Below are 27,713 nucleotides of genomic sequence, written 5' to 3' on the forward strand. Positions count from 1 at the left end.
AGTTGCTTTGGGACGTTAAACCCCATAAAACCAAACCAAACCAAACCAAACCGTACATTTTGTGTTGCATACTACCCATGCACAAAAAGTTCAACACTTCATCAAATGGTGCAGAATCTGCTGTCATAAGGGAAATTAAGAGGCTCTCTGCAAGCAAGCGCTGAACTGCATTGGGGCACCCCCGCAGTGTCTGGTGAAAAGCCCAGTGCATGACATGTGTGTCCTTTGTGGCTTAGTAGTTTGCACAAGACTTCAGTTCTGTGTTTTGGGTGATGTTCGTGTGAGGTGGCAGTAAGGTGAGACAGCTACCATGCATTGAGCACGGGTCAGCATTGTTCTAGAATGATGTGGTGACAGCACTTCAGCTGTTTAAAACATGCCATTGTTTCTCGTCTCACTGTGCTGCCAGTTAAATAGTGATTTTGCTGGCTGCATAATGATGCAGTGCCACCAAGCCATGCTTGATGTATGGCTGCTCCTTAAGCAACCTGGGCAGTTGCTTATGCAGATATCATATAAACAATGTAGCACATAGAACAGAAAAAAAAAAAAAAAGCGCACTATCACGTCGTACAGGACACACAGGTACACTGTATTGGTCTTGACACCAGGTGCCGTGGTGCTTGCTGGTGCACTGATATGTGTAAGCATGCACTTTCAGTCTCCTCTCATTCTTACTGATGATGGTATCTGAGACAACGAGCTCATACTATCATATGGCGTTCATTCGTGACAGTTCACCTACGTCTTCACTCTGTGCTGTAGTGCTGCTTCTTTTGGTGTGGATTGATTGTCGTCAACTCTGCTTCGCAGATAGTGTGGAAGGAATCGCAGCTGATGACATTCCTGACCTTCTACCGAAAGGATCAGAAAGTAAGTTGCAGTGAGAAAAAAGGGCAAAATGTATGTTCAAACAACTTTTATGTAGACCCCTTCGTTTTCGGGTAAAACTGGGTTTCGCCGATTCATTTACCTTGAGCAGATTAAACCCGATTTTTTTCTTTCTCCAAAAAATGCGCCTTCTAGAGTACATAGTTTTCGAGTGCACAAACCTGAAGACGCCACATGAAAATGATGGATATGTTGTGCTATTCCACGAGGAGGTGTTTTTATTTAACGGCTGATTTTAAACCTCTTTTAATGCTTGTCATACATGACACTGCTAAATAAGTTCAGCAGATATGTTTTGGAAGCAGGAGACCAAAATGCAAGCACTGACCATATGCCTCATTGGCATCATTGTATCAAGTGCTGCCCACACTAATGATGTCTTAGTTCAAGACTCTTGCAATTTTAAAATGGTCCCTGTGATGTTCAATGTTTTTGCAGTGCACAAAAGCAGACATGGCTTGCATTGACGTAGTAGTGTGGCACAGGAGATGGTAACACACATCAAAATAATCGTAAAAAGAGTGAGAAAAAAGAAATATCTGATTTGGTAAATGCTTTAGTGCAAACTGTCCTTTCGATAATGTTTATGAAGGTAATCAGCAAGAAATGCAGCATTTTTTTTATCCAGCACAACAACAAACGTGTATAGTCTTTCAGTAAGTAAGTCTTTCAGTGTAAAAAATGACCTGAAAAACCCTGAATATGAAACTTTTTCTGAACCCAATCTGTACCCAAATTTAGGCTAAAAAAAAAATCTCGCCCAATTTCGATCTGCCAAATTACTGGAAAAAATGAACCCGAAAACGAAGGGCCCTACTTATATGGCAGGCAGAGTATTTTCTAATGACTTTCAGTACTTTATATTTTTTATACCCTGCTACATACATATTATATTTCGCTTTTTATAACAAAATACAAGGGGTGTTCAGTAAGTTCTGCCTCCTTTGCTGAGGGATGGAATTGAAAGATGTCATGTTTGCAAATGTTCAAAATTTTGAATTGTTTGCAAGTGCTGTTTGCTATAGCACTTGTATTGTTTGAAGCATTTGAGTTATCAAAGATTCAAAAGTTATGATTAGCAGTTTTAGGTTTCTTTTTCGTCTGAAGATTGGGGGGTCGGTCATTGTGTTATTTCTGAACGTTACTATCTCCCACTCTTTACATTATTGAAGTTGTAGTTCTCTTATTCGGTCATTTACCAGCACGTTGCAAGAGCACACATGCCGTAGTGCTCCCTAAGGGTTTCATCTGCATGTTGCAATGTGCACAGTTATGCAGCTTGGCATGTAGGTTCGTGGCCATTGTGAGCTGCCGCTGATTCCAACACAGCTGTTCCGCACTCACGGGTTGGAAGCGAAGTACAGCCCTACATCCAGTATGAATGGCAATGGAAGTCTGTCTTGTTGGGTTTGTAACATATGTTAGAAACTATCAAATTAATGGCCAATTAAATGAACATGTGGAGAAACACAAAGGCTATATTTACAAAGATAACTTTTTTGGAGAGCTAAAATATGCGCTGACACGTTTAAATATCTTGCTCAAGCATTTGCACACTTGAGCACTTTGCACACACTACAGTCAAACCTCGGTATAATGAATACGGCTATTACGAATTATTGGCTGTATTGAACATGGTTTGTCATAAAACAGATACTATATTGAACTGCCGAGTGCCAAGCTTGGCCTGCTTGGATGGCAGGCAGCAGGTGTTACCTCACTACACAGGTGACCGGTAGTGGTGCAGCAAGCGTTCAGATCACAATTCATGCTTTATCTTGCATTTGCCAAGGACGCCACAGAAGTTACTGCAGTGGTGCAAACAGTTGGTGGTCAGGCGGTCAGCAGCTGTTTGTGTCTCTTGCACCCGTCGATAGTGCCCCAGAACCATCGACATGGTCGGTTACTTTTCAGTAGCTATCCAAAGTTCGCATTGGCTGTCACAGAGCGGAGGTGGTGCAAGTGGTGATAGCTTTCGTTTTGGCATCCCATTTTTTTCATGCGATGCCTCTTTAATGTGGGCAAGCCATGCTAGCTTGTGTTTGACCCGCTGCCACCACATGCTGCTGTGCTGTGCGGGGAAGCAGTTTTTTGCCTATTCGCTATAACGAGGTCTCACTGTACTTCTCGCTCTTAGTTATCTGGTCCACACTGTCCTCGTTTCTCTCAGTGCCATTGACAGTCATGCACTTAAAAGTGCAGAAAACACAAACACACGCAATAAAGACCAACACACTCAAGATACGTGCACAGGCTTGCTTTCCAAGGCATTCTGGAGAAATCTGTTGAGATTGGACACCCGTCTGAGGGGCCAAATGATCATGTCGCCCAAAACTTGCCTCACGACTTTCAAACAAAAGGATCATCCGCCACTCCGGTTGTAAAGCAGAAGGGAGGCCCTCATGGAAACAGACATAGAAATGTCAGGGATGCTCGCTAACAACAGATGACCCTCGTGAAAACAAACAGATATATAAATGAAAAGGGCATTTGCTAACATATAGAGGAGGCTCCGGCACCCACTAAGGATTGAAAACTATATCCCAATGTTTCAGGCTGACCATTTAGCCGCCCCCTGAAGAAGGGACTGAGTTGGTTCAGAAACGTTGGGACCATTGGGGGGTGTAGTTTCATTTTGACACATTTAGTTAATGCACGCTTGCCTCACTGAAACTGCAGCTACATCAGCTGTCATAGCAAAATTTGTGGTTGCCCGCAAACCGCAAGAAGCATTTTTAACAAACAAGAAGCAGAAACTTTTTATGCTTCGATCACCATCTTGTATGGCCAGCATATGAACCAGTAGAAAAACGTGTGTGCAGAATTACAAGTAACTGCCGAAGGTTCTGAATCAGTTGAATCAGTGCACGGAGGAGAAAAAATTGCTGCCAAAATCACTCCACTGATTCTTGGTGAAATGCAATACTGCTCACTGCAGAGTTTACGGTGCAGTAAAATTGATTCGCGAGGGCTGATCAGGCCACGACTTGCCAAGGATATGGCTAGGGAGTCTGCCACAGCCTGTGCATTGTCTTCATGTGTTGCTAAGGAGCATGATAAAAATACAAGTGGTGTCTCACATCCATTGTGGCTGAAGTTACTGTTGCTCATCTGTTTCACCAGACACCTTTGTCTGCCTTGCATCCTGCTTGCATTGCTGGTGAAGGCGCTGCTTTCTTTCTGTTTTGTGAGCAGCCTTGTTTTGTCTTTAAATGTGCCACACTACATGCCTCTGCTAGCAGCCTCCGATGTCATGGCATACTTGTCGTACTCGTTTGTCATGTAATATATCACACTCTTTTGTACTGAGCACAAGAGCTACTCAAGTATTCGGGGCCACTTACATGGTATGACGAAGCAAAAAAATTTGGTGCAGTCACTCATATCGCTGCGTGATTTTCAGTAAGTGCTTTCACATGCAATGTACAGGTGCCATCAAAAGTAAATGGAAGGCAATATTAACGAAAAAAATTTAAAGGGATACTGAGGCGGTTTTCGAATCAGCTAACCTTCTAGGGTTTTGAAGTACTGTCATTGCTGATCACGTCTGTGCAATTATTTTTTCGATTTTGGCTAAAACAGTGGCGCAATCACCAATTAAAAATGCGATGTTTAAATTTCCCGCGCCCCGCGCGAGCGCAGGAGAGGGGAACAGCGGAGAGGGAAACCTCGTTCATGTCGGCCAGCGTGACGTCATGTTGAGGAGCCGGGGATGCTTCGGCGCACCCGAGCGCGCTTTCAGCGCGCGTTGTTTCTCGCGCTGCATGCGTTGTTCCTCGTACTGCGTGCGTTGTGACGTACAAAGCGTGTCAGCCGACCTTGAGAATCAGATTCAACAGGCACTACTCTGCGTTCGTGTCCACGAACAACTACGGCCGCGACTGTGTCGTCTTCCACTGTTTTCCGCAAGATCACAAGCTCGCAGCGCAACCGCTCGCTTCTGTGACGAAGAATTCAAGCCGACTAAAGCAAGCTTACTCTGCTCGAAACACTTTCGTAAGAGCGGCTACAGGCAGAGCTTGTCCTAGTGTGATCTCTGGATATTTCTGTCGAAAAGCCGCGGCTGAACCATGACACAGTTCCATTGATTTCCTCGCGCATAAGAGGCGTGTCACCATTCCGAAGAAGCGCCTCTTTTAAAAGTAGAAACATGCTCACTTAGCCCCTGAAGAAACCTTATAGAGGCTTAAGCATGTGTCGCTCTCCTCAGCTTAGGTGCGGCCAGACCACCTGAGACGTGCTCAGCAAGGCTCGGTTAGTGATTTTATACTCGGTTCGACGTGTCCAAGCAAGTAAGCAAGCAAACAGAGCAAAGCACAATAAAGCAAAGCAAGCAAGCATCGAAGCTCTTCATATGCGGCATCTCGTTTAATCCTAGCTAAGCAATTAAAATGAAAGCGTTCGACGTTGATTTCGGATGCAAATTTATGAGAGAAATGAATGCCAACCGAGTTTTTGCAAAAAAACGCCGCAACCTTACTCGGTTTCTTCATCAAGTTGTGGCAGCGGGCGAGTTGCAGCTAGCTTGGCTTTTAAACACACATATAGTTGGCAACTACTTCACTGAACCTAAACTGCAAATCTAGGAAGGGCGAACGTTTCCGAGGCAGCGATTAATATTTTCTGGCCTCTGCTGAACGCGCCAGGAGTGAAGCGTATTTGTGCGCGTATTTGGCTTGGTTTCCAGCGCACCATGATTGCGTCACTATCTTGTGGTCACATGCCTCGCAGTGCTTGGCCACTGCGCTTCGCTAATTTTGACACCAACTTTGTGCTCCTTCATCGTTTCCTTGAAATACTTTCTTGCCCCAACCTGCAACGCCGGGTACTGAGAACAGGATTTTTTGTACACAGTGCTTTGGGCCTTTTCTTTAGGATGACGCTCTTCCGGGCGAGCCAGGAGGCGTCCGGTGGTGGTAATTGACTTGAGCATTGTTCGCACCCCTTCCTTTCCGAGAATACGAGCCGAGGTTGTGCTGGCACCTTTTACGCATGGTCTGCATCGCGTCTTTGACGCTGGCGTATGGTTGTGCTAGGCATAGAATTTTTTGCTTGTCTTTTTTGGTTTCAGGCGATACGTGGAATGAGCAAACTGTAGTATCCTTTTCTTCGGTGGTCAGTAAAAAAAAATACTCGCCGTATTCGCTTTTACAACGACACGGAAAGCTGCGATCTGCCCTCAACGCAGCGCCGGCTCCGCATCGGCAGCTTCTCCAGTCCTCAAAGTGACGTCACGACCTCTCTTGACCAATCACGGGCGGCGGCGCGCCGCGCGGCGTGCCCCGCGGCACAGGCCGCATATTTCGGCTAAAAAAGGCAATTCGCGCTTGTTTTTGCCTTATTTGGATGCGATATTCCAGTATACAGCATGAAAAACTATAGGATGCCGCTGCCAGCCCGATTTTCAGAAAAAGTGCTTCAGTCTCCCTTTAATCATTGCTCGCTCAATTCATGCATCCTTGAATATATATGTGCAGACTAATTGTGATTGTGCGAATTGCACTGTGCACCAACAAACATGGGCCATTATGCTTTAGATTTAAAGAAGTAAATTTTTTTGACAAAGTTGCCTTCCATTCACTTTTGGTGGCGACTGTACACCCAGTGAATTTGGTTGGAGTGACATTCATGATTGCCACACATTGCACAAAGTTTGCTGCTCCGCTGTTTCCACCGGCGATGTTGACCTGACCACACGTCTGATGATACCATGCAGATCCCCATTGGTTAGTCACAGAGCGTATCATACATGTGCTGTGATTGAATTCCAAGTGAACGGAGACCCATTGTAAGTCATCTGCGACTAAGCTGACACTCCATTCGCATACGTATGAAATTCATAGCATGTGAAACAGGCGAGTGCATGTGTGCATGCATGTATGGATCGGCAGATGGAGAAATCCATTGTGGTACGGTGATTCCCTGAAATTTCCCTGGAAATTTATTGTAGCTTGGATGATGCCATGTAGACCTACTGCTACATGCCATGCACATGAAAATTCACACTGCGCTACCCTTTGTCAGTAATGCCTAGGGCAAAAAATGTGCGTTACATGTGTGCCTCAGAGGTGAAGCAATTTTGTCATTAACAATTTAAAAATGCACCTAAAGCAGGATTTTCTTTCACTACGCTTGGCTGGGAGAGCCGGTTTCTATTTACGTGTGCAACGAGCTGAGTTGTTTAATGTTATGACTGCTCTTTTCGTAATGAGACTGTAGCGCAGCAGAGAACGAGGACACACGAAAAAGAAACAACACGAGCGCTAACTTCTGACAAATTTTATTTTACACATGCATCACATTTATGCGCCAAAGACAAGCTATCACTTTTGCTAACAGTATGGATGCCTCAGAAACTATAGTTCTTTATCACCTAAAACTATAGATGGAGTGCTAACACACGTCACACCTGAAACATTTGTCTTTTCGACTTCAAATATTAATCGTGTGGTCATGTCATTGCTTTTTCCTATTGCAGCAGTCTTCTCAAGAAATGGTTTGCAAGTTTTCGATTTTCATTTAAGAATGTGGTCAACAAATGAATTCCCTTTCTCGTTCTTGACATTACGTGCATGCTGCATTGATCGCTCATTTAGTCATCACCCCGTGGAAGCGCCTTGTTGTAGTGCCACACCTACACAAAATTTCCCATAATCTGAAAAGGATTGGACAACGGGCAAATACAACAGTCGCCTCTTTGATGAAGATTGGAAATACCAACAGCAATAGAGCACGTGGATGCACGACTCGTCATCAGTAGCCATACGTCGCTTGCATTGAAGGTGTCGTATATAAGATACCTTTATCATGTGGGGATCATTACATAGGCCAAACGGGGCGACGTATAAATAAGCGATTAATGGAGCACGCATGTAACGTCAAAAACAGGAAAGGGAATTCACTCGTCCACCACATTCTTTCGTGCACATTGAAAACATGCACTAGTATTTCTTGAGAAGGCTGTTGCGATAGAAAAAACGTTAGAGATCACTGCGGCACCCACATTGAAGAAATGCGTAAGCATGACGTCGCTTATCGATACCTTATCGATAACACAATTAACTGTCTTACTTAATCAAGTTCCATCAATTGCCCATCTGAGTTTTCAAACTTCGTGCCCCGCTTTGTTTTCAAATTTGGTGCCATTTGTTGGCTCCGCCCGCACTTCCGGTCACGTGGTGCCACACTTCGGTGTTTATAAATTTGGCGCCACTTTTGCTCTGGCCCCGCCCACTTTTTGGACATTTTTGGCTCTAATTAACTAATTGACCCACCTCAACCCCTCCGATTTCCGGTGTGAGATTTTTTGATGCTCTATCCTACGGTACCATTCTTTTTCGCATAAACCCATTCGTTCGGACGTAATCATGCGGACAAGCTCGTGATAACTCGAAACCACCCTCTTTTTGGACAATTTTTGCCTCTAATTAATTTAATAATTAATCCACCTCAGCCCCCCTGATTTCCTGTATGAGATTTTTTGATGTTGTATCCGATGGTACCATTCTTTTTCGCATAAACCCATTCATTCGGACGTAATCATGTGGACAACCTGTAATGAATTAACTAATTAACCCACCTCAACCCCCCGATTTCCCACGTGAGATTTTTTGATGCTCTATCCGATGGTACCATTCTTTTTTGCATAAGCCCATTTGTTCGGACGTAATCGTGCAGACAAGCTCGTGATGACACAAAACCGCAAACATAGCCATACAATGCTTACACATTAAAAAGCAACGACATGACCACGCGATTAATAATTAAAGCCGAAAGGATAAATGCTTGAGGTGTGACATGTGTCAGCACTCCTTCTATAGTTTTATGTGATAAAGAACTATCGTTTATGAGGCATCAGTACTGTTAGCGCAAGTGATAGCATATCTAGCATATCTTTGGCGTATAAATGTGATGCATGTGTGAAATAAAATTTGTCAGAAGTTAGCGCTCATGTTGTTTGTTTCTTCTTCGTGTGTCCTCATTTCCTGCTACGCTACAGCCTCGCTATGATCATGCACCAACAAACCCAAAAAGCCACGCTGTTGTTTTCTCTTCTGTTGGCGATGACAATGAAGCTCTGATTGCCAAAGAATGGTCTTTTGTAATGTCAGTGTGTTGTTTGCACATTGTTCTTTTCTTATTTCGTTAACTTTTTCATGCAAGTCATGTGTTTTGTGCTTGCCGTACTTCTGAGCGTTTACTTTTCAGTTTAGCTTGTCCAGTGAGCCTAAGTGTGCTCTGTCTCTGCAGCAGATAGCCTGCCGAACTTGTCTCCAACGTCCGAGAAACTGGAGCACCTTGGCAAGGCACGGCCCAAGCGACCAAAGACTCACGCACCAACGCGACCGTGCCTGCAGGCCCCGGAGAGCCGGGAGCCACCCCTTTCTGAAGGGCTTGACTGCTTCTTCAAGAGGCACCCGTCTACCTCTACACCTACACTTTCTCCAGACTCTGAAGATGCCGGGTAGGGAAACTAACACCTGCTAATAATACGCCAGTGTCCTAGACATTTTCACTATTTAAGCCTGCTTGGATAACCACCCAATACATGCTGTTTCCGTGTATTTTGTTCACCATTCATTGTCCAGTTGCTCTCGGTTGTGGCTGTAACATTTTGAGTGCATGCATGTTTACATTGGTTGTGGTCTGTTGTTGTCAGTTCTGACCTTTGTATTTGCTGCTCAGGTTGAAGAGTGACAGCAGTACATCTGCAAGCAGTTCCATCCTTATTACTGAGTCAAAGCCCCTGGAAAAGTCCCCCTCAGATACCAAGGACACCGAGAAGCGCAGCTTCATGAAGGGCATCAGCAGCTTGTTCAGCCGAGCTTCATCATCATCATCAGAATCGGTGGTGGTTCAGAAATCAAAACAGGAATCAAGAGACAGTGTCAGCAGCATCATGTCTTCTTCAATGTCTGCTTACACATCTGTGAAATCAAGGCACGACATAGATGTCCATGAGAAGGAAAATGGAGGTTAGTTTGTCCGAAAAGTTATTCACAAATACGTTGGCTCTGATTAGGTTAGTATAAATGTAGCTCTTTCTTCTTCTTTTCTTTTCTTTTTACTGTCATTATATTGCTTGCAATAATTGTCTTTTGTGTCAAAAAACAACAGTTTGCTGTTCATAGTTTTGTAGCTTTTCACTCGTCTTTTTATTTTTTTTCTAGTATATAGCATCATAGCGTTGATTTTGTGAGGAAAGTTTGTTATGACATGAACTAATACAAACCTGTTGCTATGAGATTTGTCTCTTCAACATGTCTTCTTTCTTTATTTATTTATTCATTTGCAGAGATGGTCACTGAAGTCAGAGTGTCGGAAACAACAAGGGTTTCTGGCATGGAGAAGTTTGGTGTGGGACCTGGGTCAGTCATATTGGCAGAAATGAAGGCATTTCAAGGGAAGCGAACCTCTGGAGGAGCTCCATCAAAAGGAAATGTACGTCTCCACAGACCTCATTCTCATTATACTGTATTTACTTTAATATGATGCCAGTTTTCTTTATTTATTTGCAAGACAGTTCACACATTGGGAAATGAAAAAGTATATATGTTCACAACATGATTACAGTACTTAGAATGCGTTATTACAGTGCAGCTGTTGGGGTTATTTCTGTATTTTAGTGTAGAAGTTTTGTTCTTTTTTGTGTTTCCTTAATCAAATTAAGCAAATTTCAGTATTGCAACTGCTTTTACTGCTGGATCTTGTCGACATCGGCACTGTGTTTCTGCTTTGGTAGCTTACGCTGCTGGATCTCAGTGGTGGCAGCGTAGTTCTGCTGCATAGACAGCGCATTTACGGTCATGTTTACCGAGTATCTTAATCGTCCTGTGAGTTTGAAACAGCTGCCCTCTAATTGTGCACCACCGCCTCCCTTTGAAGATGAGGAACAGAAAATCCACTGTTTTACACACTTTTATTTTAAACTTCATGTTCCTGGAATTATTTTGTCTAATTATATATTTTTCTGTTTCGTGCCATAAAGTTTGCCCTCGCATTACATTCGGATAAATGCGGTGACTGCTGTGCACCTCAAAAAACTTATAGTAGTTCGAGGAACTAAACTAGGATTTTGTGAATAGTGGTTGTTTGGTTTGAAGCAGATTCGAAGTGAATTAGTCTTTTTTTTTTTTTCAAATAATTTCAAAGCGGATATTTCAGATAGTTCTGACGCATAAAAATGGTGAAGGGTACAGTGGGCATTTTCAAAATGTGTATTTTCCTAACACACAAGGCCATTATATGAAAAAAAAAAAGAATGCATTGAAGCTTTGTCACACTCATCTGAGCTATGTCGAGCTTTTGCAAAAATGGCCATCAGAAATTGTGAGGGTTGACCTGTACATGGAGGCTACCTATTTGTGTATGGGACCTCCAACTGCTGGTACTAATTGCAGTTGCGTCGTTGTCCAGCTGTTGTTTCTGAACCAGCGCTATTGGGCTTCAGGTGTCGGAAAGGGGCACCTATCTTGATGTGCCTCGTGCTGGTTCCTTCTCATGCCTTCTCCGTTACTCTTGATTAGTGGTTTTCAAATGGAGAAAGGTGGTTGCAGCAACTGCAGTCAGCTCAGACTTATCCCATGGAAGTCAAGGAAGCTGCGCGTCCTCCAAGTAGTGTATGCTGTCGTGCCGGTTTTGGCACATGTGCTGCGCATGTTTCTGCTGTTGCATGCATGTGTAGACCTTTTCCAGCATATGCACAGGTGCATGTGCCCAGGAAGTGCCCATGTGGTCAGGGCTTAAGCTGTGCACTTGGCACAATGCCATCCCACTGCAGGTAAGTTGAACCAAAGCCACACGAAGCAGGTGTTCCAGAAATGCTATTTGCTTGAGACAAATACTTTGGGATTTCAAATACCAAACATTCGTCGAATATTTACACAAGCCTAAGCTAAACACCTATTTTGGCACATTGTGTTGCTCACCATTACTTTCCAAGAAGCTTCTGCATCTTTACAGTTACAGTGGGTTCTAGGTGAGGTTAACTTCATCAGATCTGCCAGCCGGATCGTATACAGTGGATGACCACCGGCTTTTCGGGTTGTCTAGGGACCATGAAAACATCTGAAAAATGGGGCACGCAAAAAATCAAATTTCATCGAAAAAATCACTTATTGCCAATATGATCGAGGAAGGTTCCACAGTTTTGTGCTCATTCTGAAGCTCCTGATGAATAAATCTTGCTGCCTGTCGTATACACTGACAGTGAATGACAACCGCTTTCACGAGCTCGGCATATGATGGCTGCATTACCTTTGATGTGTCGCTGATGAAGGTACAAGTTGGGACAAAGTCTAGAAAGCAAACCCACCACTGCAGAAACTGCACTGCGCTTGGAGTGCAAAGGGCCTGGAGCAACATGGTGAAATAATAACCAACAAACAGCCAAAGCAAGCGCTTTTTCAGAGCTGGCCTTCGTAATTAGGCCTAGTAACTAGAGCCAAAATCGACATCATAACTGGCAATATGCACTCTGCAGTGGCTTAGTGAATAAACATTCAGGCAAGATATACAAGTGCTGGCAGTTTATAAACAGGAGTGCTTATTGCACTCTGTGTGCAAGTGTACCTATTAGGCTTTTGCTGAAAGAGTAAAAGGGTACACTAGGATGCCAATGTGCGTTCAAGAATATTAAGAACATTAAGGTCACCTTTCGTTGCCAAATTGCACCTCAGGTTACGTGCTTGGAAAGTTGCATGTCCTCATTTGTAGCCTGTTTATTTAGTATGGCTAAAGTTCACTGTAATGGAACAGTTTATAACAAAATAATCTGTATAATGAGGGAGTATCCTTCCCCTGGAAAGTTCCGAAATATAAGCCAGATGATAACTGAGCAGCTCTGCTCAGTTTTGTACAAAGCGTCGGGAAAAGCTCACCAGCCCGAGGAATTGGCGCAGCTTGCGCAGCGTAGTAGGCTGGGAAAAATCCTGGATGTTCTTGACATGGGACATGAGAGGACAGATACCAAGCGATGACATATGGTGGCCCTAAAACTCAAGCTCAGATGCTCCAAAGATGCACTTGTTGCCATCACGACAAGACTGTACTGCTGGAGGCGCTGGAAGAAGTCACGTAGATAGCGCCCGTGCTCTTCAAGCCTAGTGCTGGCAATGAGGACATCATCAATGTATGCGTATACGGCAGGGAGTTCTCTTGTGACTCGGCAGGGAGTCCTCTTGGGACTTCAGCAATGAACTGCTGGAACGTTTGAGCCAAGTTGTGGAGTCCAAAGGGCTGCCGCTCATATTTGAACGATCCAAATGGCATGGTGATGGCCATCTTGGGTATGTCTGCAGGTTCGATGGGTACCTGGTGGTATGCCTTGACCCAGTCCACCTTGCTAATTATGGTGCAGCCATCCAGGTGCGATGTAAAGACCTGGATGTGAGGTAGCGGATAGCTGTCGTGGACAGTTTTGGCATTCAACGCTCGATGGTCCCCGCACGGGCGCCAGTCACCGGGATCCTTCTTGAGCACAAGCTGTAGTGGTGAAGCCCATGCGGTGGATGATGGGCGTATAATGCTAAGCTGCAGCATGTGGTTGAACTCTCATTTGGCGATAGCTAGGCAGTCACCAAACAGTCAGCGTGGTCCAGTGGCTGCTGGTGGGCCATGGGTGATGGTGTGGTGCTTCACCGTATGCTTAGGTGGCTGGGTGAGGTTACATGGCTTGGTCAACTCCGAAAAGACCGCCAATATCTTATCGAACGGAGAAGGTATCAGCGTTTGGATATCAATGGGAACAAGGTCAGGCAATGCTCCAGAGAATGATAGATGAGTCAAGCCGTCTGTTAAGCGATGACACCACACGCTGACATCCAGGTTGAAGTGCGAGAGGAAATCTGAACTGATGATCAGGTGCACAACGTTAGCGATGATAAATACACATTGAAAAGCGTGGCGCAGTCCCAAGTCAAGGGTGAGGGAGTAAAGTCCATAAGTCGCTGCAGACAAGGCATTGGTGGCACATATGGACTGTCCCGTTGATGGACCGATCAGCCCTAGTTTGGGGCACCACACTGACTTCCGCTTCTGTGTTGATGAGGAACCGAGTGCCAGAGGTCTTGTTGGTTACCATAAACAGGCAGCCGGAATGACAAGTGAGATCGCACACTGTGCCCTGTCAGTGGGTGTTTACCGACCACGAACAGGGAGACGAGCACATCCTGGCGCAGTGCCAGAGGTGTCGGTGGGACCAGCAGAGAGGTTGAGGGCTGGGGCTGCATGCTTGATGTGAGAGGCCACCTCGTGAAGCTGATCAGCCAACTCCACCACGTGATCAGTGATGAAGTCGCCAGCCATCGTAAGGACCAGGTGAATGGGCTGTGGAATGCGCTATAGAAAGAGCTCTTGAAGCAGTGCAGCCTGGGTGATGACGTGCCCATTGAGAAGCTGCTGCATTTGGCGCAGCAGTTCGGAGGGGTGCTAGTCGTCAAGGGCCTTGCCGATAAGGAGCTGCTGGTAGTGAAAGCGTTTCGACGGCATGGATCTCTCCAGCTCCTTGGTCGAGGCGCTGATATGGGGTATCTCCCATGGGTTCGGAGAGAAAAAGTGACAGCTCACTGGCGACATCAGGAGGAAGCGCGGAGCCGATACTAGTGTGTCGTTTCCGAGGTGAATGTAGTGAATGCTGAACTGGGCCTCAGTCTGGAAAAACTACACTTGTGGGGTCTGGGGCCAGAAGGGTGGGAGACGAAGGTGCGGCAATGAGACTTTCAGCGGGCACAAGTCCAGTTTTGGGAAGGGGGGGGGGGGGGGGGGGTGCGTTGTCGGTATCAGACATGGTCCAAGTCCTAGGTCGCCACTTGTAGGAGGCTAATGTCTAAGGTGCGAAGGGAAAAGAATGCAGACATGTATCAAGAACTGAACTGCCGTGCTGTGGTGTCTTGTGCCACAGCCTGGCACCGTCCTTATTCTCCTCTTCTATGTGCGGCCACGCTTTGGCCATGCTTTTGGTGCAGCCAGAGGAGGGCACCACAATGTTATTGAGGTCCCGTTGGTGTCACAGGCCCAAGTGGTGGAAAAGGAAATCACGGAACAGTATCCATTGACCAGAAGGCAGCCATCATCAAAACCTTTGGTCTCATCAAAACACTCCACAGGGTGAAGTGTTTGTCTTTGGTGAAGTGCTGTGGCCCACTTGCTTATGAGCTGTGCAGTGAAGCCAACCAGAATGCGTGCTCACAACAGAATCACTGCCGTCTGGCCTCTGCCCTCTATTTTTAATACATCGGCTTCAGCGCCTAGAAAATGCAGCTAAATATTGTGAATAGGTCTCTCCTTGTCGTCTCTGGCATTATTGCTCCAGGACCTGCCATCTAGTCTTTGAAGGTTCATGCAGGGCACTGAAGACATGGGCATGTGTTGGCAGGCTAACATATTCGGTTCGTGCACGAATATCCGGCTGCATGGTGGGTGCTCGGTGCATGTGTTGAAGGCTCCCGTAGTGCATATCACTGGCACCCTTAACTCCGGCTATGTTGTTTTCGGTATACACAGTGGCAGCCATGCCGGTTGGCATGTGACAGTTGCAGCCAAGATTACGTACTGCTGTAACAAAGCAGTGGCTATAATGAAGGAATTGTGGGGCCTTTGTTATAAGAAGGTTCAACCGTACCAGTTTTATATGTTGATAAGCCTTTGTCATCTGAGTTTACTGGCTCCATGTATCCTTATACTAGATGTTGTGTAACGTGCAGTATAAAGTGAACGTAAGCTTTTTAGCATTGACATGCGTCAGCACTTTGTTTAACTTGGAGAACATCTTAGTGTATTCTACTCTCTCATTTGAAAGTGTGGCAATTTAGCTGAAAGTGACAGTCTGGCATCGAAGAGTAGCGCGCTGCATGGACCTACTTTCTGAGACCTGGCCTGGGCCCGGCTTTATAAAAGGTCGATTTACGCAGGCTCAGCCATGGCCCATCCCGTGAAGAAAGGCAATTGGTCCAGTAAGCATGTAGCACCCACTACGTTGCTTTTAGGAGTGAATGGAGTAGAGAAGCCTGTGTGAGTTCTAATACAGCAGATGCTGTATGAGAACTGAATCCTGGCTACGACAGTTGGATTTCAGAGGAGGCGAAATGCTAGAGGCCCATGTATTGTCTAATGTCAGTGCACGTTAAAGAGCACCAGATGGTCAAAATTACACAGAGCACTTCCTTGTAGCCTGAGTCACTTTGAGACATTAAACCCCTTTAACCAACAAACCAACCAAAACATGAAATGCCTTGGGTAGAGTCACTTGGCAACCACTTTAACAGCCGGTGACACCATTTCCTTTCGACTAAGTTACGGTTCTAAAAATTGAGGAGGTTGCTTCGACTTAATCTGTGGGAAGGAGGAGACCATTTCTTGCTACTTATGTGTGCAGATTTATTTACAGTGCATATTATGTAAGGATTTTTTATTTTTTTTTCTGAGCTAGTGTAAATATGGGTACTCACGAGAAAAATTGGAAAACTGGTTTTTGAGGAAAGGAAATGGTGCAGTAGTTGTCTCACATCTCGGTGGACACCCGAACCATGCCATAAGGGAAAGAAGGAAGTTGAGAGTGAAAGAGAGAAAGTGGTGCCGTAGTGGAGGGCTCCGGAATAATTTCAGCCACCTGGAGATCTTTAACAAGCACTGACATCGCACAGCACACAGGCTCCTTTGCGTTTTGCCTCCATCATACTTTTAGCTGTTTAGTGAGTGTAAATCTTTGTTCTTAGTGTGCTCTTCCTTTCATCTACAGGTCTCCGAGGACAAGGGCCCTGGTCCCATTGAGTCACCCAAGGACTCGGGTCCTTTCCCTGCTGTTCGGCTCAAGCCAACAGGGCTGGCTGAGTCTCTGCGGTCTCCCACTGAATATTACCCTCGTGAGAAGAGCTGCACCAGCCCTTCTGAGAATGTTCCCTCATCTCCGCAGCTCAGTACCCCAGGCAGTTCACCCAAAACAGTCACAGCCCTAAAGAGTGGCCGCCCGCCACCACCTGTGGCACCGAAGCCACGACCCAAATCAATGGTTGGCACTATGGAATCCCGTCTGTCAGGTGAGTCGTTCATAGCAGCCAGCTTGCATTTCCTACGTGGAAAAGATAAATGGTGGTATTGTGGCCAGAAAAAGAAAATACTGTCTACGTTGAGTTTGTATAGATTGCTCTAGTGGTATGCAGCCAGCAATAAAAAACAAAATTAGGCATCAGCTAATGGTTCCTGGCATGTAGGTCCACCTGACTATACTTGCACCCAAATGTGGCCTCTGGAACCTGGCAGCTGTGGCAGGGTATCACTTCATTTGAGGAAGTAAGGCTTTTTGAGGGGCTAGTTGGTACATATTCATAATTGAAAGGCTGTGCACTAAAAAGACATTCACAGGAAAAAGGATAGAGACGACAGGAAAGAAGTGCAACTTCTTTCCTGTCGTCTCTATCCTTTTTCCTGTGAACGTCTTTTTAGCGCACAGCCTTTCAAATATTCATCTGAGGACGGTGCTCCACTCAAGTATTGCACACATTTGACACTGACTATTTGTGTTGCCATGATAAGAATCAACATTACATATGGCCGAAACAGAAAATGGAAAGTCTCCAACCAGTGCGGACTATTGGTGTCTACCTTTCAGATATATACTCATTTCACGCCTAATGAGTTGCCTTGAATACAGCTTGAAACAGCTTGTAGTGATCGAAAGGTAATAGGGGTTGTAGTCAAGGATAAGGGTAGCTCAAAATAAAGAAGGAATATGTGTGGAGACTATCTGTAACATAAAAAAAAAAAAAAGTATCTTAACTGGCTATCTGATGCCATTAAAGTGCCACAGCGACAGGTGGAAGGAGCAGGGAAGATGGAGAATTAGATGGAAGGATGAAGTGTTATCATACAGAAGTAAAGAAATGTTGAGGTGAACATCGGGCAGCAACAGTTTGGAAAGGAACGAGGTCTTTCTTCCACAGTGTGCAAAAATCTGCCGATGCTGATGTACTATCACGCTCAACATGAAGTGCAACGCAGAAGATGTAGTAGCAGCTCAGTTCAAGGAGCCGTGCAAGCCCAGCAGTGCTGGAAAGTTATGCATTTAATGGCTGATGGAAAGAACTAAGTACATACTGGGAATATTTGTGGATGTTTGATGCTCTGTATGAAGATTTATTTATTTTAGGCTTGTGCAGATAGTGGTTTTTGCTTCGAAGTGAATATTTTGAATACTTCTGGCACACAAAAGAGATTGAATGGCACAGTAGGCAATTTCAAAACTATGCATTTTTATAACATTTTTTGGGGCGGACTCGACCTACACTTGTCGCCTCAGTGGCTTAATGGTTAAGGTGTTTGGCTGCTAACCCAAAATCCGCGGGTTCAATCCCAGATGCGGCGGTCACATTTGGATGGAGGCTGAATGCTAGAGGCCTGTGTGTGTGATATCAGTGCACATTAAAGAACCCCAGGTGGTTGAAATTATCTGCAGCCCTCCACTACGATGTCCCTCATAGCCAGAGTCGTTTTGCGACATTAAAACCCATAATGCAAAAACCAAACTGACCTACACTTGAAGCCAGGTACATTCGGCCAAGCCGTGGGTATTATGCTCTGTGTACTGGTGCCTGTTCATGGAGCTCCACATGTCAAAAAAAAAAAAAAAAGAAAGAAATGGTCAATTTGTATACATATCGATTCCAGCAACGAAGATTCAAACTATGTGCCATATACCTGGCTCGCTTGCGCTGGCAGTCACTTTTCTGGATGAGCAGCAGAGCAAACTTCCGGTTGTTCCGCAAATTTCCAGTTCTTTTGCAAACCTCCGCTGTGTGTCTCGTGCTGAAATCCGAGACCACAGGACTGTTGACAGTTCAGTTTGCTGCCTAGTCATTCGGGCTGCACGTAAGTCGAAGGCATGAAAGTTGCGTTGTTTTATCGCCTTTGATCACGACTTTCTTCTGACTTCTGGTCTCAGTTGCGATTGGGTTGTTGCCTGGCTGTTGCTTTTAGCTGAGTGTGCACCACGATGCGTTCCTGCAGGACGTGCGTTGAGCCAAAACCACACGAAGCAAGCATTCCAAAAATGTTGTTCACCTGAGGTGAATACTTCGAGATTTCAAATACCAAACATTCAGATTTAATCAGATATCATATATTTTACTATTTGACCGAATATTCAAAATTGAATTTCGCACAAGCCTACTTGATTCGCTATAAAGCGAAAACTTCATTTTGTTCACTCGGGGCAAGTTGCAGGTCATATTGAGCGTGGTAACACATCATAACCCTCGTTTTTTGCTTTCTTGCTTTGTAACCTGTTAATGAAGTTACTGCTTGTTATTTGTGCTGAGCAGAGGTGGCAGCTAGTATTGCTGCTGTTTTCCAAAGCTATCATTTTACCATATGTCCTAAATCTTCGTGATGTAGGTATGTTGCATTAGTTGTATATTGGTTGTGTTAACGAGTAGATTTACAAGTTTAATTGATATGCCCTTTTGTTATTGGTGATGATATTGTTATTGTGGTGCGATTCGCTGCACCATCACTATGCCTCTATGAGTACTCCCACACTTATTGAAATGCATTTGCATTTTAATAAGTGCATTTTATATTGCAGCAATAATTTGCTGCATTTTAATAAGAGCAAGAGTACGCATGGAGGCAGCAAGCAGTGCAAGTATTATGGACTACCAGCAGTGGAACAAAGGCTGGGGCTTCAGGCAGTAAACATTCTTTTTTGCCCCTGCTGGCCGTCTTAAACCACATCTCTGCTGCTCCGCTTCGTGAAATTACTTCCTGGAGGCTAAATGTTAATGTGCCATGGACAGCTTCAATTACTCAAGCATAAAGAAGTAACACTTGTGCGTGGAGTGTTCAGTAGATGTGGGAGCCACACAAAGTCACTAGTAATTCAGAGCCTCTTGTTATGTACAGTGTGCTGATAGGTGTAACAATAAGAGATCAGAAGCGGGTGGAGTGGGTGAGGAAACAAACACAGGTTAATGACATCCTAGTTGAAATCAAGAGGAAGAAATGGGCTTGGGCAGGGCATGTAATGTGAAGGCAAGATAACCACTGGTCCTTAAGGATAACGGAGTGGATTCCAAGAGGAGGCAAGCGTAGCAGGGGGCGGCAGAAAGTTAGTTGGGCGGATGAGATTAAGAAGTTTGCGGGGATACGGTGGCCGCAACTGACGAAGGACAGGGTTAATTGGAGAGACATGGGAGAGGTCTTTGCCCTGCAGTGGGCGTAGTCAGGCTGATGATGATGATGATCACGATGCTTCAAAAGGTTATTTGGAGTGTAGAAAATTCCTCCAGCCACCTTTTGTGGCCTGTCACTCACTCGCATTTTTCTTTAAAACCACATTTCTGCAGTTTTGTTGAGACTTGCTTGTTTGGTTTCCAGGCATAGTTTTGTCAGTGCGTACTGTTCATTGGCTTTGAAATGTAGATATGTATCATAGACTTGAAATCTTCTGCTCAAAGAATTCAAAATTTGTTTTATAGTCTGTTGTGTAACATGAATTTAGATCTACACTGGTTTTCTAATTTGTGACAAGTTCTGGTACTATGTTAACAAGTCTTAACTTGATGTTATTGTTCGTTTCTGGTACTGTGTTAACAAGTCTTAACTGCATGTTTATTGTTTGTAACCACCGTTTAACAGTGCGTAATTGCACAACTTTATTTCCAGCATGACTCAAAACAACAAGTGGCAGACTGTACTACATTAACTGCTACTGTCAGAAGTATGATGAGCATCTAGAAGCCTATGTTAGCAGCAGTCTGCATTCATACAGTACTTAAACCAGCTTAACAATTGCATGTAACCATGTAATCTCAGTAGTCTTATCTGCAGGCTATGTCGTAAATATGCATTCCTCTTCATGTGTCACAACAGCAGTTGCTGGTAATTACTAAGGTCTGCAGGGGGGTTGCTGGACTTCTGAAGGTGCTACACATTAAGAAAGACAAACTTTATGCCTCTTTCGAACTGCAGAACACTAAGGCGCCTCACAGCACACTCACTTACCCTGAAAACTTCTCCTGTTGTACTTAATATGGCCTGCATCCTTTTGAGAAAAACAGTAGCATAGTAGGTGTGTACAGTTAAAGAAGCAAGAGGGGGAAGTATATGATATAGCTGGACACACGTTTGCAAACTTGATCCGCATGTGGCAAGAGATGGGCAAGGTGTGCTACATGAAGGCTTGCCCCGCCCTCTTTTTTTTTTTTTTTCTCATGAAGAGACCATTGCACTCCTGAGTTTGTGCTTCGTTCGTATCTAAAACAAAGTTATGAAGGAAAGGGGGCTAGAAAACGAGCTAGTGTATATAATTATGGTATACAGTTTGCAGGCACTGAAGTTACCTTTACATTTGTTCTGTAAAATTTCATTTGTTTTTGTACTGTCTGTGTCACCTAGTGGTTTAATGCTCAGAATGCTGTACATATGCAGTAGGTGAGGACCATAAGCATGTGGCGGGTTGCACAAAGGTCAAACGCTCATGGAAAGCTGCCCCCGTAAACGTAAAACACTCATTTATACCCTCTCATAACATGAGCACAATTGTAGTGAGATCATGCTCACCCGTAGTTCCTTCTCCATCGAGGGCAAGCCTTCTTTTATTTTTTCTTTTGGAGAAAAGTGAATTAAAATGGCGTATATGTACAGACACAGAGAGAGAGAGGGTGTTTGAGGAGGAGCAAGAAAGATGGTGGAGGCACTGTCATCATTGCGTTAGTCGTTTCACAAGCCAGCTAGCATTGATCACTCTTCGGGCCCTTTGGGTAAGCGGCTGTAAGTTATTCATTTGGCTTGAGGAAAGTATTGGTTTATGATGCGTTAAATTGTTACCCAAAAATTTATGTGGCATAATAGACTAAAAATAGAACATGGGAGTGTTCTGCCAATTTTTCTTAACCTTTTTGTCATTGTGGATGAGTCTTACCTGTCATGGAAATTTGTACCAGTATAACTCAGCTCATTATAGGTCTACATTCAACCCACAGGTAGCTGATGGTGAGTTAGACTTGCCGTTTTGTTTCTTCTAGACAGTTCTTATAAATACGTGATAAATGCTCCCTTTTGTGACTTTGTGGTTACATTTTGGTCACACCTTGTTAGAAATGGTGATAACAGCACAAAAGGGATAAGTGCCTGCTTTCCACAAGACAAAGGAAACGTAGAAACAAATATTTTGTACACTTCATCAGAAAACAGTATGGAGCTCTGTTCAGGAGTTAAAAACGGCATTTTCCCGCCAAGGCACTGCCTGTGAGCGGTGGTCCCGCATTCATGTATCAAATCAGCTGCTTGAACCGTCATGCCCCCCTTCTTTTTTAAGCATGAATTGCGTTTAGCTCCTGTTTTTAGCCATCCCTGGCAAATATTAAGGCGGAAGCCTTTAATGGCTCATACTGTCTTCCGTTAACAAACGTGTCACACACGTTTAACTCTGGAACTAAAAAAAGATAGAAGAAAACCAATGGTTGCTTCAGATAGAGGAGGAAAAAATAAACCTAGAAGCCAGGTTTGATGACTGTAGATTAAGTAGTTAATTAATTATAGGCAAAAATGATGAAATAGCGCAGACATCGATATAGCCACGGGAACTGTGTGACATCACATTCACCAGAAGTCGTCACGGCATAGTGAAAATTGTCACAGAATAGTCGAAAAAACGTCGGATATGTGTCAAATTAGATGGGAAAATGTGTAATTAAGCGTAATTAACATTTAAGATCCCCGAAAGATGTATAATTTGGGTAATAGCCACGGGAACGGTGTGATCTCGCATCCACCGGAAGTCGTCACGGCATAGTGTCCTCGGCTTTCGCCTCTCAACACTTTAGTCGCCAAAGTGTCCTAGCAATTTTTTCTTGCGCTCGTAATGAAGTGGACGGCAAAAGTGATATTGAAATAAATGGCATAATTTTTGTTTTAAATAAATATTAAATACTCACTGATTGCTAGGAAAAGACATAGAGTAAGTATTTGCAAGGGGTGGATTTATGGGCCACTCTTAAAGGGGGGGGTAACCATATATTTCTTTTTGTGGGGATCCTTCAATCGCTATTCCCTTTTTCACACACCATGTAATAAACCACCCCAAAATATATGGCCTGTTTTAAGAATTCATTACACATATTACTGTGCATACTAACCACTGAGAGCTAAATTGGCGGTGAAACAGTGACTACTAGTGGATGCAACAGAAGCTTATGTTAACTGTTGTTTAGCGTTATTTTTACAGATACAGGGTGCACATAGGTATAACAAAAAAAAAAAAAAAAACACTTGAGTGCTAACTGTATCTCATTGTTACTTCGTGTTTTTGGAGAACAGTGTGGAGCTGCTTGAACACAAGCAAATCGAGAAGCTTTGTTGATGCTTTGCTTTCAAAGCATGCAAAAAAATAATCCTTTTATATGATGTAGCCTGGCATTTGTTTTTTCTTCTTTTCACTGCTCACCTTTGAGTATAGCACTTTACCTTTCTTTTCTGGTGTGCTGTCTTGAAGGGGAATTTTCAGGGGATGAATGCCTGAGGACAAGAGCTAGGACACCAGATGAAGCAGACTCTTTGGACAGCAGCAATAAATGTAAGTTGTTTCCATTCTTCACGGTAAACTCTTCAACTATTTAATGCGTCCAGATTGTTAACCCTTTAATGGCCAAATTTTTTTGAAAAAACTTCTCGATATGGTCAGGTTATTTTATTTCAGATTTTGAATAAACAGGGAAGGTAGAGTCGGGAAAAAAACTGAAAAAAAAAAAATTAAAACAGTATTTTGGTGGCCGTATCATTGAGAACCGCAAAAATGTTCAGTAGTGTTTGAGGGTATGGTAGTTCTTGAAACATGGCTCTATGCATAGTGCCTTGTCGCATTCTGCACGCATGAAACTCATGTCTGCTCTCTGCTTGGGGCACTGAGTTATGTTGGCGCACACATGACACCTTCGCTGCATGCAGCTGCCTTGGACAGGTGTTTGGAAACTCTAAAATAGGAGAGTGGTAATACTTCGCGAGCATTGGTAATCGGATGGAATGCAACTGATAATAGCTGTTGTAAAATACCAGTCCTGTTCAGAGTGTGTTTGGGAGCAGTGTCGTCATTACATTTCTAGTATTCCCGGGCTTTTTTTATGCTGAAAAAGCAATTGTGTCAAAAAATGGCATTTAGCAGGCAGCCTACATTGCAGTGAACATCTTACTCAAATTACGAAGGCCTACATGGTACATAGTGCTCACTAGTAAGCCCTCCTTGGTTTCATAGTGTCATAGAGCAGCTGCCTGCATCACATCAGCTCCAGTGCTCTTTTGCTTCATTGCCGGCACCACCCCTTATGGGTGTAGGGTTGCCATTGGCAGCCGCAACCAGACGTGGTTTCTGCGGCTGATGGTTGTGGTGCTTCGTCTTGTGAGATGAAGCAACACTATCAGAGGTGCAGCTGAAGGCAAAATTGAGGAATAAATTTAAGTTGGAAACAGTGAAAGGTAAATATTGTGCCTTGAATTTTTTTGCTGCTGTGGCACATTTCAAAAAAATTCTTTTCAAACCTTCTCTTCAGGCACCCCTGACTGAACTCGGTGGATTTCTCATGACTGGCAAAGAAGTGTTTCATGCTCGTTTTGATAAACTAATTCGGTAAAATCAATAAAATAATGGCTTGTCAATAACACTGAAAGCAGTATAAGGCTCGTGTTGTCAGTTTTGAGCACTTATCTTACTTCATGTATGTCACTTGGGGCACACCATAGATTTTGCTTGATAAAAATTTGGATGCAGCGCAGCACTTGGGTAAGAGGCATTTCATGGTAAAGGGCTCCAGATTGATTGCGACCAACCACTTGGGGTTCTTTATTGTGCACTGATATCTCAGTACATAGGTGTTATTGCATTTCACCTGTCTCGAAATATGGCTGCTGCAGCTGGAATCGAACCCATGAACTCATGCTTAGCAACCAAAAGTTATAACCACTGAGCCACTGCAATGGAAAAAATATATTTTGTATTCTTTAATAAAATGCTTACCGATAAAAGTCACTGTGCTAGTTAGTTGCATGTTTCTTATTTAGCAGGCTTCTTATTTGCCAGAGTGAGAAATCTTTCTTGAAGGAGTATGGACACTTAATTTTGGGTGCTTGTGGTGATGCGTAATGCATTAATATACATGGATTACCACATGGTATTCGCCTACAACCAAATTCCTGTCTTGCTGTTTACGTTTTGGCTTCGACAGCCGAACAGTGTTTGTGACGTCAGTACGTATAGGTCGCACAAGGCATGAAAAAAATGATATAACCACTGCTTCATCATTTTAATTCGCTGCAACGCTAAAAGCAGCCTGCCTCAAGAGCTGGAATGATAACGAATGAAGCAGCAGCAATTATATTGCAGTTTTTTTATGCCTCACCAGACTTTTATGAAACTTTTACGTCACAAAGCTGTCCAAACCGAAACCAAAACAGCATGAGAGAAAAATTCAGTTATAAATCATTTAGCGGTCGTAGGTGTATACCACGTGGGGATCCTTTTACAGTAATGTCATCATCATCATCAGCCTGACTACGCCCACTTCAGGACAAAAGGCTTTCCTCATATCTCCCGAATTAACCCTGTCCTGTGCCAGCAGCAGCCACCCTATCCCGGCAAACTTTTTAATCTCATTGCCCACCTAACTTTCTTTATTCCTTAAAGGTAGTTGTCTGTTTTTGCCTCATTTTTGTGTTGAATCAGATGTCTCATCGGGAAGACGTGGCTTTCCTGGCATTTAGCCATTCCTGTATTACGCTTGCCTTGTGATTAAATAGGTTTCTTTCTAATTGTCTTGCATCGTTTGCTTTGCATGTGAAAGTTTTGACCTTGGACTTGACAAAGGCTGTCAGGAATGGTGATGTTTCAGAGAGCTGGTTGGCGTCTTTTTCCAGCTTCTGAAGGAGCTTCATGGAAACGAGCAACAGTGTACAGTAAAGATTCCCCGGATGCATCCTTAGCATCATCTGCAGCATCCACTGCAGCCAACAGAGCTGCCTTTTTTGCGGGCTCGTCGCTGCGGGCATCAGGCATGGCTGCCTCATCTGGGGTCAGAGAGAAGGCAGAAGGTGAGCTGGAGGTCATTCCTTCAGCTCCGCCATCTGATGACATTGTCGACGTCTGATCGATTGGGTGCTCGTCAGGTTTTTTTTCTCCTTTGCTAATATGTGCTTCTCGTCGTATGGTCTCTGATGTGTTTCTCTGTGTTGAAAGGATGTCTGTACAATATAACGCTGTTTTTCACAGAACTGGCGAGTTACTCCATGTATTCATCTAACCATGCTGTTGCAATAACTACTAAAGCAGGTATTCTTTACATGCAAAATGATTGTGTCAAAAGCTTTAAGGGTTTTTTTTTTTTTACTTTGCCTATTGAGGCATCTTTTTTTTCAGTAGGCATGTGTTTATTAATGCATGAGGAAAGGTCCAGGAATTTGAACCTTTGCTTTTATAGAAATACTTAACCTGTTCTCACATAATAGTATATCTTGTGAAAAGTTGTACATAACTGGAATTTTACTCCAGCAACACCTGACGTAGTTGTGTGTGAAAGTGATTTTTTTTTTTTTTGGTATAGAAACAGAGGACATGTATGAACATTTTTTTATGTATTTGTGTGTATGTGAGTTATGGGCCGTGGGGCCAGTGCCTCTGCTCAACACGACACAAAGTCATGAATGTAGAATACCAGTGACTCTTTCTCCTTCCTCTCTTGTAGGTGGTTGTAAGTCTGTATTAGCCATGTGAATCATGGTCAGAGGAGCTGAGCAGTTTTATGGAAATGTTTAGGAACCCCGCTCTTGCCATTGAAGATGCACCTGTTTTACACATGCTGTCTAGCTTTTTGAACATTGCTGTTAAAAGCAGCAGCTTTAAGCAGTTGTACAGGTGTAGTCATTATAGTTAAGTGGAGCCAGTTTTTCTGCCATGTGTATTGATGTGTGGGTATGTGGATTGTATTTTTACGAAACTGCCAAAATTTTAGAGTGTTTGATTTAAAGCCTGCTTAAAGTTTAGGTTGGCATGCCGCTCAACTGATTGTGCTTGACAGAACATGCTTAAGTAAAGCTACACAGTACTTCTCCTCATATTGTAAGCGTCTGTTCTGATTTGATGGGACGTTAAGGCCGCTGGTTTTGGGCCTTCACTTGTTTCCTCTCACGATAGGCAGCATATTGGTTAAGGGAAGGTTTGTGTGAAGTAGCTGTTCTTTGCTTTATCCAAGTTAAACTTAGTGGCTTTGTAAAAGAGGACATTCCAAAGCGTCAAATTCTCTTTTCCGATGTTATTGAAGGGAACATGCAAAAGGGGGTATTTTGTCTACCAAATGCAAATGTGTGTACCACAAGAACAAACTTGTATTTGTCAGCATCTGCACTTCCTTTCCAAACAGCAGGTTAGTTAGGTCAGGTTTGTTGGGCATTTCCAAGCTAGCATTCTTGTACCCTCCCTGACATCATTGCCGGGAATGTCCTCCATGTTACTACCTGTTTCTTTTCTCTCTTCAGGCTTCATGTTCACAATTCAGTTTTCATTCTGATACAAGAGATTGTAAATAAGCTTTTGCTGCATAAAGTCTCTTGGCAGTTCTTCACTGTGAAGACAAAGTGCAATAGGGCATTTACAGAGGCACTAATAAATATGATAACTTGTTTCTTCTTTTTCCTTGTACTAATTTAGACAAATTCCTAAATTCTAGTTTATTTGCATGAGTACTGTAAGAGGTTTTCTGCATTATTTAAGCCTAGCTTCGATAGCTCTGTGTACATATACAGTTATCTACTGCCATCACAACTGCACCAAATACATTCCTGCAGTA

At 43.8% G+C, this 27,713-nt stretch overlaps 1 protein-coding gene across 6 annotated transcripts in view; it reads left to right on the forward strand.

Moving 5' to 3' along the window:
* LRR (capping protein regulator and myosin 1 linker 1 leucine rich repeat protein) overlaps positions 1-26,142 on the forward strand; it is a 96,185-nt gene extending 70,043 nt beyond the window's left edge. For 3 of the 6 annotated variants that reach the window (XM_089580135.1, XM_089580130.1, XM_089580132.1), the window contains 7 exons: positions 814-873; positions 9,142-9,355; positions 9,577-9,866; positions 10,187-10,332; positions 16,628-16,925; positions 23,378-23,458; positions 25,789-26,142. In XM_089580135.1, coding sequence (XP_089436261.1) covers positions 814-873; positions 9,142-9,355; positions 9,577-9,866; positions 10,187-10,332; positions 16,628-16,925; positions 23,378-23,458; positions 25,789-26,018 — 1,319 coding nt within the window. In that variant the 3' untranslated portion in view covers positions 26,019-26,142. The remainder of the gene's footprint in view (positions 1-813; positions 874-9,141; positions 9,356-9,576; positions 9,867-10,186; positions 10,333-16,627; positions 16,926-23,377; positions 23,459-25,788) is intronic. The other 3 variants (XM_089580131.1, XM_089580133.1, XM_089580134.1) reach the window with 3 other exon arrangements.
* Positions 26,143-27,713: the final 1,571 nt, after the last annotated feature.

This window comes from Amblyomma mixtum, chromosome 3 (genome assembly GCF_055824585.1).
Source record: "Amblyomma mixtum isolate Tamu chromosome 3, ASM5582458v1, whole genome shotgun sequence".
Lineage (NCBI taxonomy): Eukaryota > Metazoa > Arthropoda > Arachnida > Ixodida > Ixodidae > Amblyomma > Amblyomma mixtum.